This window comes from Watersipora subatra, chromosome 7 (genome assembly GCF_963576615.1).
Source record: "Watersipora subatra chromosome 7, tzWatSuba1.1, whole genome shotgun sequence".
Lineage (NCBI taxonomy): Eukaryota > Metazoa > Bryozoa > Gymnolaemata > Cheilostomatida > Watersiporidae > Watersipora > Watersipora subatra.
In genome coordinates this window covers 20,734,726-20,749,880 of record NC_088714.1, presented here as the reverse complement: position 1 = coordinate 20,749,880, position 15,155 = coordinate 20,734,726, and the positions used below count along the sequence as shown (strand labels likewise).

At 33.5% G+C, this 15,155-nt stretch overlaps 1 protein-coding gene across 1 annotated transcript; it reads left to right on the top strand.

Moving 5' to 3' along the window:
• The first annotated feature begins 2,626 nt into the window (after window positions 1-2,626).
• On the top strand, window positions 2,627-11,372 carry LOC137400530 (methyltransferase-like protein 27). The gene is made up of 7 exons (XM_068086856.1): window positions 2,627-2,764; window positions 3,525-3,684; window positions 4,992-5,050; window positions 5,609-5,744; window positions 8,094-8,186; window positions 10,246-10,370; window positions 11,190-11,372. Exons 1-7 carry the CDS (start codon window positions 2,750-2,752, stop codon window positions 11,370-11,372), a joined length of 771 nt encoding a protein of 256 aa, XP_067942957.1. The 5' UTR covers window positions 2,627-2,749.
• Window positions 11,373-15,155: the final 3,783 nt, after the last annotated feature.

The following is a 15,155-nucleotide window of genomic DNA, read 5'->3' as shown; positions in this document are numbered from 1 at the left end:
TAAATATTTAAAAATAGCAAAATATACTAATATAAATAGAGATCATACAAAAGTCTGTTAAAAAGTCTGTAAGCCAATTTCGGTGCGGAAACATATCTGTTCTATACACAAGCAGTTTAATCCTAGACCACAGTTATAGAAACATTTAAGGAATCCTGAGAAGCCTTGCATCAGGTGTTTATATCGAACACACATGCCTTAATATGATATAACACCAATGTTTATTAGATTATATAAACTTTATTTAAACTCACCGATTTTTCTAAAACTTTTCATTATACCTGGTTACAAGAATGTTGAATCTTAAATTTAAAAAATAATGTGGAACTTTTAAGAGAATCTATTTATTTTGTGTCTTTTTTAAAAGTACAACTTACAGTCAGTTTACTGGGCAAGGCCAAGCATAGTGTCACACACATAGGAAACTTTTTTCTGCCTTTTGTGATCATAAGTTTCTGTCAATTTGTGAGTAAACATGTTAAGACATAAAAAAGCATAAAAATCTTTTAAATGAAACCTCTCATGATGATATGGGGCATGCAAGTAGATTTTTTTGGTACGGTGCTAAGGTACGGTGATACAAGGGACAATAGGTCATTTTTTCTCTAACTTTGCCATTCATTCTGAAATGAATTTTGCTTTTATTTTCTTTTATAATCGAAACAAAAGTAGATTTTTAGCCCAGGTGTTTTTTCCTCGCAAATGCAATTTTTCCTTACCATTCAGGCAAGCAAAGAATAATTTGTCCCACACGTCACAATTTTAGAGCATTCAGTTGCAGCCTGTTCTTCCTAAGTTATCTGAGATAAAAATTCATATTTATAATTTGATTATAAATAATCCAAACTCGCCAGTTTGCTGAAAATCTGGCAAGTTTCTGTTTTATAGACACGTGGAAGTATTTGTGACATGCGGGACAATTTTAACAATATGACGATGTCTGCCTTTGTTTGAGATTTTTTTGATACCCTGCATGTGAAAGCAAGGCTGGATATTCCAAGCAAAAAAAGCCAGTTTTTTTGAGAGAAATGAAAAATTGGAATTAATTTGCAATTTTTTGTAACTCAAAACATGGAGTTTGTCAAGATTAACATACTGATACACACACCTGGCGTGATGCCGTCAAATCATGAGGTAACCTTTGAACCACATGTGTGTTTTTAAAGTATATCCGTAAAATGTAGTACTACATTTTAAGGGCGGACTAGAACACATTTTAGCAATTTGGTGAGTTATTTAAAAAGCAGTGGATGGCAACAAATTGCCACTTGTTTAAACAATATCAGTTAGTCTATTTTTCACAAATTTCAAAAGATCTGTTGTCATTGGACACAAAAACTCCACAATCCCATCATTTAATATTATATAAATATTTCTTTCTTAGGTTTCTACACACTGTATGCAGTTTAACAGTTTAAAAATATTGGTCAAATGACATTATTTAGCAGACCTTTATAATATGTAACATTCTTGTAAGTCTAGAGCTTATTTGACGGTTGAGTTCCTTAGTAGCAAACTCTCTCCGCAAATGAAATTACTCTTAATAAGAGCTTAATTTTCTTTTTATAACAAAATTCTTGTTATAAAAAAAGCGTATTTTAAGAATTGTATACAGAAAACCTGCTATACATCAGGGAGTTCTATTATCTAAATATATGTATTTCTTTTTTCATTACTGCTAGATTCAAATTTTTTATGACCAATGACAAACAAAAATTTTTTTTCAATTAAATTTGGCAATTCATTATTCTGATAAAAAAAATCTCTGTATGGCAAATGCTAGGACAACTTGTAAAAGTAGCCAACTAACATCATTACTTTAAGAAAGATGTTTTGATGCTGAGTGTTTGTTGTTAGTAGACTGTATTCTTGCTATTTACAATAGCTGATAAGTGTAAGTTTATAAAACTGATTAGGTCTTAAACCGAAATTTTCTCTGACTTCCTGTCCAGTTTGCGTAATGAACCAAATGAGAGCGCAGGTTTCATGTCTGTTGAGCAACATTGTAGGTTCACGGACTGCTCCTTTTTTATTCCTAAAATTCAAGAAAAACAAATTCTATTTCAATTATATTATTCTGACTATTTATAACAATTTTCAGATTTTTGTATTTTCACTTATAATATTCTAAATAATTAACAAAAAAGAAAACATATTTGTTGACCTTCAGCAGTGCATTGTATATCTCGAACTAGTTGTATGGTTGATAATAGAATAAATTGTCTCACACTTCGAGCATCAGACATTGGCTACAATTGTTGTAACTCAAGGTGTTATTAATTCATATTCACCTCCATTTTTGAGTGGATAGACAGTGTATTCATGCTGATGCTTATCAGCAGTGCTATATATAAACCACTATCTTTTATTACTGTTTGTCCTGGTTGTATACTCATCAATGAAGCTTAGCTGTCACTACTATTTTTAGCAATTATATTTTTATGAGCAAAAATTGAAAGTGCAAGCTTACTTTTGTTTAACATCCATTAGTTGGTAAATACGCCACTTTCGGCCTCTCTGGTCTTTAGGCGATGGGCATTTGAGTGACTGCAGTTTGTAGCCGCAATTTATACAGCAAGTATATTATATAAACAAAATGACAAAGTGGCAGCAGTTACGCATAGCAGTTAGCAGAAGCACATAGAACACTGGCTATTGTTCTATAAGCAAGGGACTCGGCTGTTCGTAAAGATACTACTGATTATTTAAGACAAAGATTCTTGTTAGAGCTGGTTGGTTAATAAAAACCATGTCAGAGACTAAAGTGAGTTACTACATAACCATGCTATGTGTATGCATATTTTTAAGTTTTCTTGGGATTATAAACAAAGCTTTATTTTTTATTTTATTTTTTGTTACTTTATGGCTAGTTGTCTGTTCATCTAGAGTCACACTTGTAATGCTTCAAAAGCTTTCTGCCAAAACCGAGATTCGACGCATTCGGTTAAATATAAAAATTACTTAACATTAAATTCAGGCATTCTAACATCTCAAACTACCCTTAGATAACTCACTTTCTCTCCCTCACTCACTCTCTCCATCACTCACTCACTCTCTCTCCCTCTCTCTCCCTCTCTCTCCCTCTCTCTCCCTCTCTCTCTCTCACTCTCTCTCTCCCTCGCAGTCGATTGTTTCAAAAATGACTGTCCTATGGTTAGGCTTTATCGCTGACTTCCACGCAGCTGTTTTCCACCTTTTCTTGCCATTTCTTTGGGTGCAGCTCCTTCCCATTTATGTTACATTCAACAACACTTTTGTATCTCAGCCTGGGTCTGCCCTGATCTCTCTTTCCTTATAGAGTTGTGAATATAAAGGTTTCTTGGAAATCGCTCTTCACCCATTCTCTGCACATGTCTCAGCCATCCTAGGCCTTTTTGTATCAAAATTTCCACTGCTTAACTTGTAATGGTTTTTTTAAGTTAAATTTCTTTTTTACATTACACCCATGGCAGTTTATTACATAATATTATCATTTTGCTCATAAAGTTTTGATCTACTCAAGAATGCATACCGAACTGTTTTAGGTTGACTGGGAGCAAATTCTACGTGTTGGAACATCTATTGAAGGTACAGAACGAGTTGCCTATTATGATGCTAATGCTGATGTCTATGACCATGATATGGCAGCGAGTGAATATAGCGGGCCGAGGGAAACCGCTCAACTTCTGCACAAATACCTTCAAGGTAAGTTTATGTTAAGTGTTTCTAAGCGTATATACATGTGACTGTATTCATAGTAAATCACTGTGCATAAGCATTTTGTTGGCTAGAGTCACACGCCTAGCGGTTCTCGTATGCTTGCATACTTCCTGTGTTCTGTTGGTGTCTACATAATTTATATGCTCTTGCTGACCTACATGTCCACTAAAAGTTCTTAACGCCTTGGCCAGCTTTGCAGTTACTAGATACAGTTAGTCACACATGGCCAATCTATCAACATCTCCACTCTTTCATGATAAGTCAATCAAAACTGCGTCAGTTTATGTGTTATATCTTTCATATAAAGCGAATGAAATATCAACATTTATATGCATATGAAGCTTAATAAGATATAATAATACTTTTACTAGGCTACTAACGAACAGTTTCCAACAACTTTGGGCCTGGAAAATATTCTTATAAATGTAGTATTGACAATAGCGAGAATTCATTTTTATAAATCAAGTAGTGCAATAAGTGAATTATTAAATTTTATTGAAGCTTATAAATTAGAATATTTATTAGATATCATGAGATAACCTTTAGCAAGAAGTTTAAACTTTTTGGCTATTTTATGAATAAAATTAACTACTAAACATTTTCCATTGTGGTATTTGCATACCAGTATAGTGAAGGCAAGAATTATTATGGCGATTCTTATTTTGTTGCTACCCAACATGTCAAAATGATATACAAAAGTGATCAAATCTTCATGCTTTTAGTTAGCCTTATTTTTTCCACGTGTGGTGATAACTTCCATACAAGTGTAGGATGCTGCAGTCATTCCATCATCAAGGCGTAAAGACAGTAAAGACGTTGTAATCACAACTGAAAAGGCAGACTATGATGATGCAATATATAGAGCTTTTAGTGATGGGCCATAGACTTATCTACATAGAAAACTATTCAGTATCTGTGAACTGGTGTATATTCATGACGTGACACTTACATTTTTCCTTTGTGAATATAACTATGACCGCTTTACCTATGCAGAAGCGTGGAGGAGCAAATGACCTTGTTTTTTATACATGTTGCTATTTGGCACTGTTAAACTAGTCTGGGCTTAACAGGTATCCAGGCCATTGCCGGCGAGTGTATTCCCACAGTTGTAACTGAAGCCACGCACTGTCTAGAATTAACGGTATATATAAATGTACGATGTTCTGTGTAAATAAATACATGCCGGTAGGTATTTTTGGCAGCCCAGCAACGTTTATGTTTCATATGTAAACAACCCGGTGACTATCAACGCTAGAATAAAAATTCAGTCAGTTTGCATTGCCTTTTGACAGGTCAGGTAGATGCCAACATTCTAGACATTGCTGGTGGAACCGGATTGGTTGCAAAGGAGGTAAATTTCTGCAAATAATATGTCACTCTGTCTACTTGGATTCCATTCTATTTTCAATTGTTTAGTCATTACTACAAAAGATTTACAACAAGAAGTGTATCATTGAAACTTTGTGATGATTTGAAAAAAAAAATGTACAAACGAGCTTAAGGCTAAAAGTCAAAAACAGAATCTCAGTCGATTAAGTATAGCAAAAAATTATATTATATAAAATTATATTTGCTCCATCAATGTTTGCTTGTCCCAATGTTTTACCTTGTTGCTAGCTGTGTATGTTCAAACTAAAACGTTTATTAGTACAGTGTTATTAGTACAGTGTTAGATTTATAGCACATCTCTAAACATTTAACTGGTTCGTTATATCTTTAGCGAGATAATACCGTTTTACATACAAATACAAATGTATCTTTAAACAGGATAATATTTCTTCATTTTTTATTTTCATGAAGACATAATTATTTAAAAAAATATTAATATGCTCTTTGGTTGTTTGCTCATTGCCCTATCAATGCTATCAATACAATCATTACTCACTTCACCTGCCTAATTTTTTCTTAGCTGAAAGAGTTGGCTCCTTATTGCAATGTCGATGGCCTGGATGCTGCTACTGACATGCTAGAATTAGCAAAACAGAGAGGCCTTTATCGTAAAATCTTTGCCCAGTACTTTTCCATGGAAACGAATATACCTTCTAGTAAGTAACAATATGTCTACAAACGGCTTGAGCTCTGCTACATGTAGGCTAGCTAAAAAGGTACAGTAGACCTTCAACTTTCATGTACATGTAATGATACTGGAACTGAAACTTTCATGGAGTTATAGGTAAAGTAGGTCCTTAACTTATTAGATTTGTAGGCATAGTAAAACTTTACCTTTGGTTGAGTTGTGAAGATAGCAGATATTGAGAGAATAGATAGACAAGAGACCAGAGAGATAATACAACTTCCACGCTCATAGATTTTAATGCTTTGTAGACTTTCAACTTTTATAGGCTTTCAAGTATAATAAACCTTTCATGCTTTTGCACTGTGATCTTCAGTGTTCTGTTCTCGCTTTTCTAACTTTATAGAAAATCTCATTCTTGTCTTGCTTGCTCAAAATGAAAATAACAAATATAATTTTAAAGAAATGTCCTTTAGTTGGAGGCAATAACTTTCAACAATTGAAAAAAATGTTACTACAGTAATACTTCAACTTACGAGTGCTCCAACGTACGAAAAACTTGAGATACGAGCCAGCTTTCAAGCAAGTTTTAGCACTAACATACGAGCCATGTTTGAGATACGAGCACGCGAGTCAGTTGCCAAGTATGCCGGAGGTGTTTTATGAGAACAGCATCACTCTGTATTTTTCAACTGCTCAGGTTATACTGTTGTACCGTGTTTTTTTTGTGCACGATTTTCTGTGCAGAATTATGTGAATTAAACGTACTGTGCGTAGACCAAAAGTTTGCCAGTAAAATGAAAGATAATACAAAGAAAAAGCAAATGATAACAATTGATATTAAACGGAAAAATATTGAAAAATATGCGAAATGTGTATGCGTGATTGAGCTAGCTCGGCAATATGACAGAAATACATTCATAATTATCAAACAGAAGGATTATATTCAGGGCATTTAGTTCGCAAAAAGACTAACCATAGTTTCTAAACGGTTCAGCGATCTTCACGACCGCTGATGGCATTGGACAAACAATTGGCCGGTGACAGCGTAACTGAAACGATGCTATGTGAAAAGGCCGGCACTATCTATCCATCCAAACTGTTTAATAGACATTCGGACAAGCTGGCTAGTGGTCGTGCATTAACCATTTGTGACGACACCTGTGTTCGTCCTAATCGCAACATGTTGCAAGGGCGACAAAGGCAAACGTCCTTAGATAGGTTTATCTTAAAACGATCGGCAGTCGTGAAAGCGAAAAAAAAGGAAAAATTTCTCGCTAACCAGCGAGAAACTTCAAACTATGAACTCCGAAGAAACTTTAATTACGTTAAGTTAAAAATGAAAGTTTGCTTTTAGGTTTGCTTCTAAGTTTGTCTTTTAAGACTGATAAAATCTAACTTTATCAAAGTCAAATGTTGTAACGAAGGATAACTTATATCTCCCTCCCTGGCAAATGCGAATGTTAACTGCTATTGTATGTATTTAATTTTACATTTTAATTAATCACATTTCCTTGCATTATTTTTTATTTGTTGCTTTTTGAAAGCATGTAGTACGTAAGGACAATAACCAACATGTTCTTTCTGTTACAATATCTTGTTTTGAGTGTTTTATTTGCTTTTTTTAGAGTATGGAAACCAATCAATGTATATTTAATTGTTCTATATATAAATAGATTGCACCAACATGCGAGTAAATTGACATACGAGCTCAGTCTCGGAACGCATTAAGCTCGTAAGTTGAAGTATGACTGTACATTGATTTTCCTTACCAAACTCTAGCTATCTGCATGCGTTAATTTGGCCGAGAGGGAAAGAGAGCATTTTGGGGTTAGATATCCTTGTCACAACTAACAGCTTTTTATGACAATTCAATCTCAACCAGCTGCTCACAGGTTGGTCATTTTAGATCAACAAGCTGTGATCCTTTGACTAAAGTTTTAATAGTCTTATTAACAGCATCATGTGACTTGAGGGTACTCAATTAATTTTAATCAGTGGCGACACGAAAAAATCAAAACTGCATAAGATACATCGTTCCGTATGTATGTGACAAAGCGATATACAACTTTTTTAAAATGAAACTAGTTTTTAATTTTGACTAAAATGATAGTGCTTTTGAAGTGTACATACTTAAGCTGAAATCTAGTGAATATGTGAGTTTTGGGAATTTTTTTGTTTCAATTTCAGAATAATTTATGAAAATGTGTGACATCAATTTATTGTTGCCTCACCAATGTAAATAAAAAAAGATAAATATATCAGTGATTTAATAATAATAGGATAGTAATGATATAATATATAATAATGTAACAGTGATTTAGCAGAGTTTTTGTTGGATTGATCAGACACTCCCTTAAATAATATTCTCATTTAATAGATAGCTACGATGCGGTTTCCTGCTGCGGAGGATTTATTCCAGGACATGTTCCATCTGAGACAACAGCCAAGATGGTTGATCTAGTCAAACCAGGCATGTACACAAATGATAACGCTCTCATTTATTGATTACATAAGTAAAAGATGACGTGGTTAGGAGTTTGGCTAGTTGATCAACATATTGCATAACTAGTACCGTTATCTTTTTAGAACTAACTAACCTAATCTACCCGTTTCTGATAGGTGTCTACAACTTTTTTATGATAGTACTTCTTGTGACTTTTGTTTTGTCATAAATTAAGGTCAGAATTGTGCATTAAAGTGAGTAAAATGACTCACATCAGTAGTGTGTGATTCGCTGACAGTCACTGCCATGAAAAAAAGCAAACTATTTGAATTCTCTAAAGAGTTGATATTACAGTTTATGTTGGTAGAATTTTTTATCGAAACTACAGTTTAGCATTTTTTCTTTACAAATAATGCACACAATTTCTTTAATAATAAGTGGACACAACCTTTTTAGAACTAACCAACCTAAGCTACCAGTTCCTGAGAAGTACACACAACCTTTTTCATGATGACAAACTTACAAACCTTTTTCAACCTTCTTATGACTATTTATTGTTCTAAATTAAGGTCAGAATTGTAATAAAGATCAAAATGAGTAAAATAACTCACATTTGTAACGTGTGATTTGCTCACCGACACTAATTGTCATAAAAATCACATCGTGATGATTATGTAGATTCTCGGGCAGTTTGTATTCTATATTACACTAGCAGAATTCCCGACGTTACACGAGTATTAAAAAACAGCTTATAAACAGTGGCAGGCAATGTAGTTGCCAATAACTAATCTGAGTAAGCTAGTATAAGCACTGCTAAACTTACTAATAAGAGTTGTGAGAGCAAGATTGAGTGACCCTATGCATAACGCAGAGCCGCTACGCATATTTTAACCCAGATAGTGGCTACCTGCCCAATGAATCTATCGTATCCTGCGTAGCGTAGTAGGTTTGCTTGTGAACGGGAGGTTCCAAGATTAAACCTTCTACGACATGGACTTTTCATTGTTAAATTTCAATCACCATAACTGGACTTAAACTGTACACAAAGACGAAAAAAACAAGCACTGGGATTTACATATATATATATATATATATATATATATATATATATATATATATATATATATATATACATGTATATATATGTAAATATATATATATACATGTATATATATGTAAATATATATATATATATATATTTATATATATATATGTATATATATGTAAATATATCTTTATATATATATATAAAGATATATTCATGATCTATATATATATACATATATATATGTATATATATATATTGATAATCTTTAAAAAAAAACAATACAGTTATTCATTTTATTTTTACATTTTTAAAATAAACTTACATGGTTATATATGTGTCTAGGAACTATTATACTTTCACGCATAAATTATCATGCCTACTCGTATAACCATTTTGTTTTGCAGACACTAACGTGCACTAATATACACTAGCAAATAACACAGACATTGTCAGTCAACATTTCTTTCAGTGACCCTATTCAATAAGCTAAGCACAAAAAAGATGTCAATATATGGCAACTGAACTAAGCCTTCTTACATGTACTTATCCTACGATTGCAACCAAAGTATGCCAGGACCAACCACATGATTCGAAAATGAACTGTCCTAATGCTGCCAAAATCCACTTTTGTGTATTCTATGAAACAAAGTACAGTAAATAGTGCATTCACTAGCAACTATAGTTGCTAAGCACTTGTTAGGTGGGCTAAGTACTTATTGTTACCTAGACAGCTAAGCTGTCTAAGTAAGCTAGACAGCTAAGCTGTCTAGCTTAGCTGTCTAGTAAAAACAAAACTTCAGTTGCAGCTAGACAAAAAATTTTAATAATAAGGTTGTTGCAAGATATAAGATTAATTTTTTTAATGAATAGTTTCATTATCAGAGTCTTGGTTCAGCTGCTATATGCCTACACTTTAATCATAATTAAAATATAAAGTCCAAGATATGACCAATTAAGAATCTGATGCTTTTACTCCAGATGTATTCTTTCAGACAACTATGAACATTATATTAGGATTGTAAGTCTTTTCTGTTGTAGGTGGATATGTAATCATTTTAATGCGACTTAGTTTTGCTGAGACAGACCCCGACCTGCTCAAGCTACGTCCGCTGGTTCATCAGCTTGTCGAAACTAGGAACATTGATTTAATCGAGGAGGCAGAGGTTGACAACTACTTCACACAACTTCCTGGTCTCAAAATAGTTTTACAAAAAACATGTAATTAAGAGAATCATTCGATTATAAAAAGTTTCAAAATTAATTTTTACTTTTGACTGAAATTCTGCAGTTTTGTACCATAAAGTGACTATGACCTTTGTGTACCCCACAGCAAGGTGTGTAAGACCTTACAAATAAATTGGTTGAATTTGTTTACCTCACTCGCTTATAATTTACTTCAAGACAAGTTTATCATACTTACACAAGTGAAACAAAACTGTTAAGGAGACTTTTCAAATATCATGTTGTAAGCAAAAACCAAATAGTAATTTTGAAGCATATTACCAAATCTCAGTTTCTGCCTACCTTTTTTGTACCGTAAATGGTAACTTTGCTAGAATTAGACATAGCTGTTTAGTAATCTTTAGCCATGTTTACAACAAACTACACTATATTATGCTGTATTATGGTATATTACATTTCATCTCATTATATCATATTATGTTACTTTGTATCGCAGTATGTTGCATGCTATGTCCATATTATATTATAAAGTATTATGTTATGTTTATATTATATTGTAAAGAATCTGCTGCAACCCTTTACTCCTCCTCAAAAACCAAACTACTTAGAGTATGTAAGGCTTGACTATTTTGCTCAAATATATAGATAATTACTGTGAATGCTCAACTGTGAATGTTCATTGTCTTCCTTTCATATCATTACCGCTGGCAAGCTCCACACTTTTTCCAGCAAGTTTGCCTTGGTAGCGCATCAGTTCATTAAGTTGCCGGTTCAGCAACAGTTCGGTCGCTTATATGCAGGCTCGGTGGTCTGCCTGGCCTGTCTTCTACCGGCTAGTTGCCAGCCAACCAGACGTGCTTCTTGCCGGGTTGAGGGCTGGCCCAGTCTTTTCTGACCTAGGTCCAGCAGGGCCGGTTCAAGTCTCTCTCAGCTCAGTAGTAATGAACCGTCCTCTTGGCCTCGGCACGGCCGGCTGGCGGTAGCGGTGTTTCTTGACCCTAGGTACGGCTATCTTCTCCCTTTACAATATTATACTATATATATATATATATATATATATATATATAAAATACGTAAAAGTGGAACTTCACTCTATAAGTTGAACATTTTATTACTAATAGTTTTATGTGGTACGATAAGTATCACACTATTCAGATAAAATGTTTAAAAATTTTAAAGAAATGTCAGATAACTTTTTAGACATTTTATTTGAAGAGTTTGATACTCATTGTACCACATGAAACTATTAGTAATAAAGTGTTTAACTTATAGAGTGAAGTTTCACTTTTACGTATTTTATATATATATATATCCTATACTGTATATATAATATATATACTATATATACTTTTGTATCATATTATATTTTATTATATCTCAATAAATTATATTACATTATAATAGCAAATTAACCTAAACTCTAAAGTTCTGTCTATGAACTGAACAGCCAATCAACAGCTGCTACCTTTCAACTTTTGTAGCATAAAGATAAAATAGAGGGTCTCTGTTTTCTAATTTGATGGTCTAATATTTTATTTTACAAGCAAAAGCATACTTATACAAGCATATTTAGGTTTTGCTCAGCTGTACACTATAGCTAATAGCATTAAGAATAATGTATTTTGCCACGTACCATTAATAGAATATATGCTCAAAAAAGGTGTAAAGGTTTATAGGAACTCACACTACAAATTTAACAAACTATCTACATACAACATATCACTGAAATAAGTTACATGTATTTATTTCTTGTTACAAACAAAGAAAAAATTAATTACCAGTTAACTTGTTTTGTCTGAGTCTGATATCACTGATTTGAACTCAAATGATAAACATAACAGATTACTTATCAAACAGACAAACAGACAACTACTTATCAAAGATACAAGCATGTAATTGCTGTAGCAAAGGTGCTAAGAAGTGTATTGCCTATTGAACTCTTTTTTGTTCGATGAATTTGAGCAAAATTGTTCCCAGAGGCTAGTAGACTTTAATGGGAAGATTTTTTTGATTTACATTTTATTAGTCTGAAATTGCCATAATGCTTTCTTTGTTAAATTTGGTCTTGCATTTGTGACATTCTTGTAAGCAAATAGATTTTGCAGCAGTAGTACATGAGTTTGAAAAACTTGATTTCTGAATGCTCACAGAGTTGAGGATTCATAGATAATGCCCAATTGATACAAAGGACACCTTATCTGCCTAGCAATGATTAACATAGAAAAGGCAAATAACCACTACAAAATGTATATTTACAAATACTATAATGGAAATGTGCCATTTTGTAAAGAAAGAGTCATTAAACATATATCTGTGCATCTGCAAACTGAAGGAGAAAACTTGTGTCATCAGTTATATAATCGCAACTCTATACCTCATGCGTGCAGACTTTTTCCCTCACAATGCTTTTCCACTGAACAAAACTTCAGCTGGGAAATTTTTGTCTGACAGTTTTAAACAGGCTTATGGCAATGGTAAATGCATTTTGACACAACAGATCTAATCTTATGCCAGCATTCGTTGTATCTATCCGGGATCCATCTAGTTCTATGTCAGCATCCATTTAACAACTGGTCAAAAGGATCGTCTAACACCCACTCAATTCTCTGGTTAAGTTTGTAAAAAGGTGAGTTTAAGCGTAACCAACACTTTTAAGATAAGTCAAAATTTTTTATCGCAATAAAGTTCTTCTCTGTAATACTTTCATTAGTTTAATATGACATTTTCTGTTTTAGGGTAAGTAATATGCTATTTAATAGTATTTATGCATTTTCTGATTCTGATTCTGATTAAAAAGAGTCTCGAGACCTCAAAAGGAGGAAGTGGAGACCGTTTGCATAGATTGTATAAGAATAAAAATTTATCTATTTGAACAAGTGAATTTAAAACATCAATTAATAAAACTTTCCTGTTCTAATGATCTCCCAATCTAATATCCCGAGAAGTTCGTGGAATGAAGCTGTTAAAATATGTGTTTGTGTTGCAGGCGATTGCCTTTGGAGCGTTAGACCGAGATGATCTGGTGTCATACTGGTGTGGTTGGGACATTAAAAAATTAAAACTTTCAATTAGCGCTGAGTGTGTGCTATTAGATAGAATGTTTATTAAAAGGTTGAGTCTTGCTCGTTTTCTTCTGATCTCTAAAACTTCCAACTGGATATTCTCTCGAGCTTCCGTTACGCTAGCAACTCCTTTCAAATTACATATAAATCTCACGGCTCTTCTTTGTATAAATTCAATTTGAGATATGTGTTTGACTAAAAAAGGGTCCCAGACCTCACAAGCGTACTCCAAGGCGGGTCTACATAAAGTCAAATATGCGATTTTCTTTACTTTATTAGGAGCATTAAAAAGAACCCGTTTTATCATTCCCAAGGTCTGTAATGCTTTGGTACAAATCGATGTTATATGGTGGTCCCAGCTCAATGTATTTGTAATAATCACGCCCAAATATTTAAAGCTATCCACAACTTCCAGATTGGTATTATAAAGGTTGTACTCAGCTGGGACGCCAGAGTCTGACGTGAAATTAAAATTTACAATTTGACACTTTGTTACATTAAAAATCATTTTGGACTCAGAGGCCCAATTTTCCAAGGCAGTGAGGTCAGACTGAAAATTTATGCAATCATGGTTTAAAAGCTTAATATGATACCTAATTCAACATGTGGCTGAACCTTTCAAAACTATAAGAAATTTAGCATGTTCTTTGGATTATGAAAAGAACGTTGATCGGAAAAAGGGTGCTACAGTAAGATCATACTATGACACTCATTGTGTAAGTAAACATGATTCGGTGGAGGGTTGTCTTATCTAATTAGGCTGGATAGACTAATAGACAAGTGCAGACTATGACATGACATTATTGATACTGTATCGATGTCATAGACTAACCCATCGCAGTGAGATAGAGGGGAGCCGCCATACGTTCGTCAACGTCCACCCACTGTAAAACTGCATAGTTTTATGGCAATTATTCCGGAAGCTTGATGGTTAGGTCAATGCCGCTAACAAACCACACGTTGAATTTGTTCAATCGCTAGGTCAAAGCACTAATATGCGCTTGTGGTATTTTTATTATTTTTATATACCGATTCAGAGAGCCTAGTTACAAAATAGCCTAGCCTTAAAATTAGCAAATTAGAAATAATTGCTAATTTTGTTCTTGAAAGATTCATCCCAATTTTGAGGTTGCTTTTTGCTTAGTCTATAATTAGAGTTTTTAAGTATGGTCTTGAGGTTTGATTATGATTGATACACCGCAGAAAGTGAACGTAAATTATAAATAAAATAGATGCTGCCTCATAATGGTTTAGCGTCGTAGGTTTTTTATTTGAAGCTTGCCAATGTTCAAGTTATTAGGGATTCTCGAATTTGACTTGGGCTTTGGCGTGAATGAGCTGAGTTGAGGAAGTTAATTAGGAGAAAATCCTCATTCAGGCAAGTCTTGCGTGATTGAGTCATTTTCTTTGCTGATGTGGTTTCTAACTCTAATTAATAAGCTTTTGTTTTGCTTTTACACACTTGAACGTTTTTTTTACTAATTTTTGGCTCTATAGTTACGCCCTCACTTTCCTATTTTGTTTGTCATCATCATTAGTTTCTTTCAGTTTATTATCACTCTGCTACCATAAAAGCTTTTATGGTGGGAAGATTGTTTTGGGCTCTCAATGTCTTGCTTTTGTTGATACATAAATATGGCTACAGTCTAAAAGTCAAATATGCAAAATAAATTTTAGTTGAGAGATTGTTAGACATTGTAAAAC

Bases quoted from the DNA above. Each gene is read 5' to 3' on its own strand.
- LOC137400530 (XM_068086856.1), top strand. The intron at 5,051-5,608 runs GTAAATTTCTGC...ATTTTTTCTTAG, and splicing joins CCGGATTGGTTGCAAAGGAG to CTGAAAGAGTTGGCTCCTTA. The intron at 10,371-11,189 runs GTTGACAACTAC...GCTTATATGCAG, and splicing joins ATTTAATCGAGGAGGCAGAG to GCTCGGTGGTCTGCCTGGCC.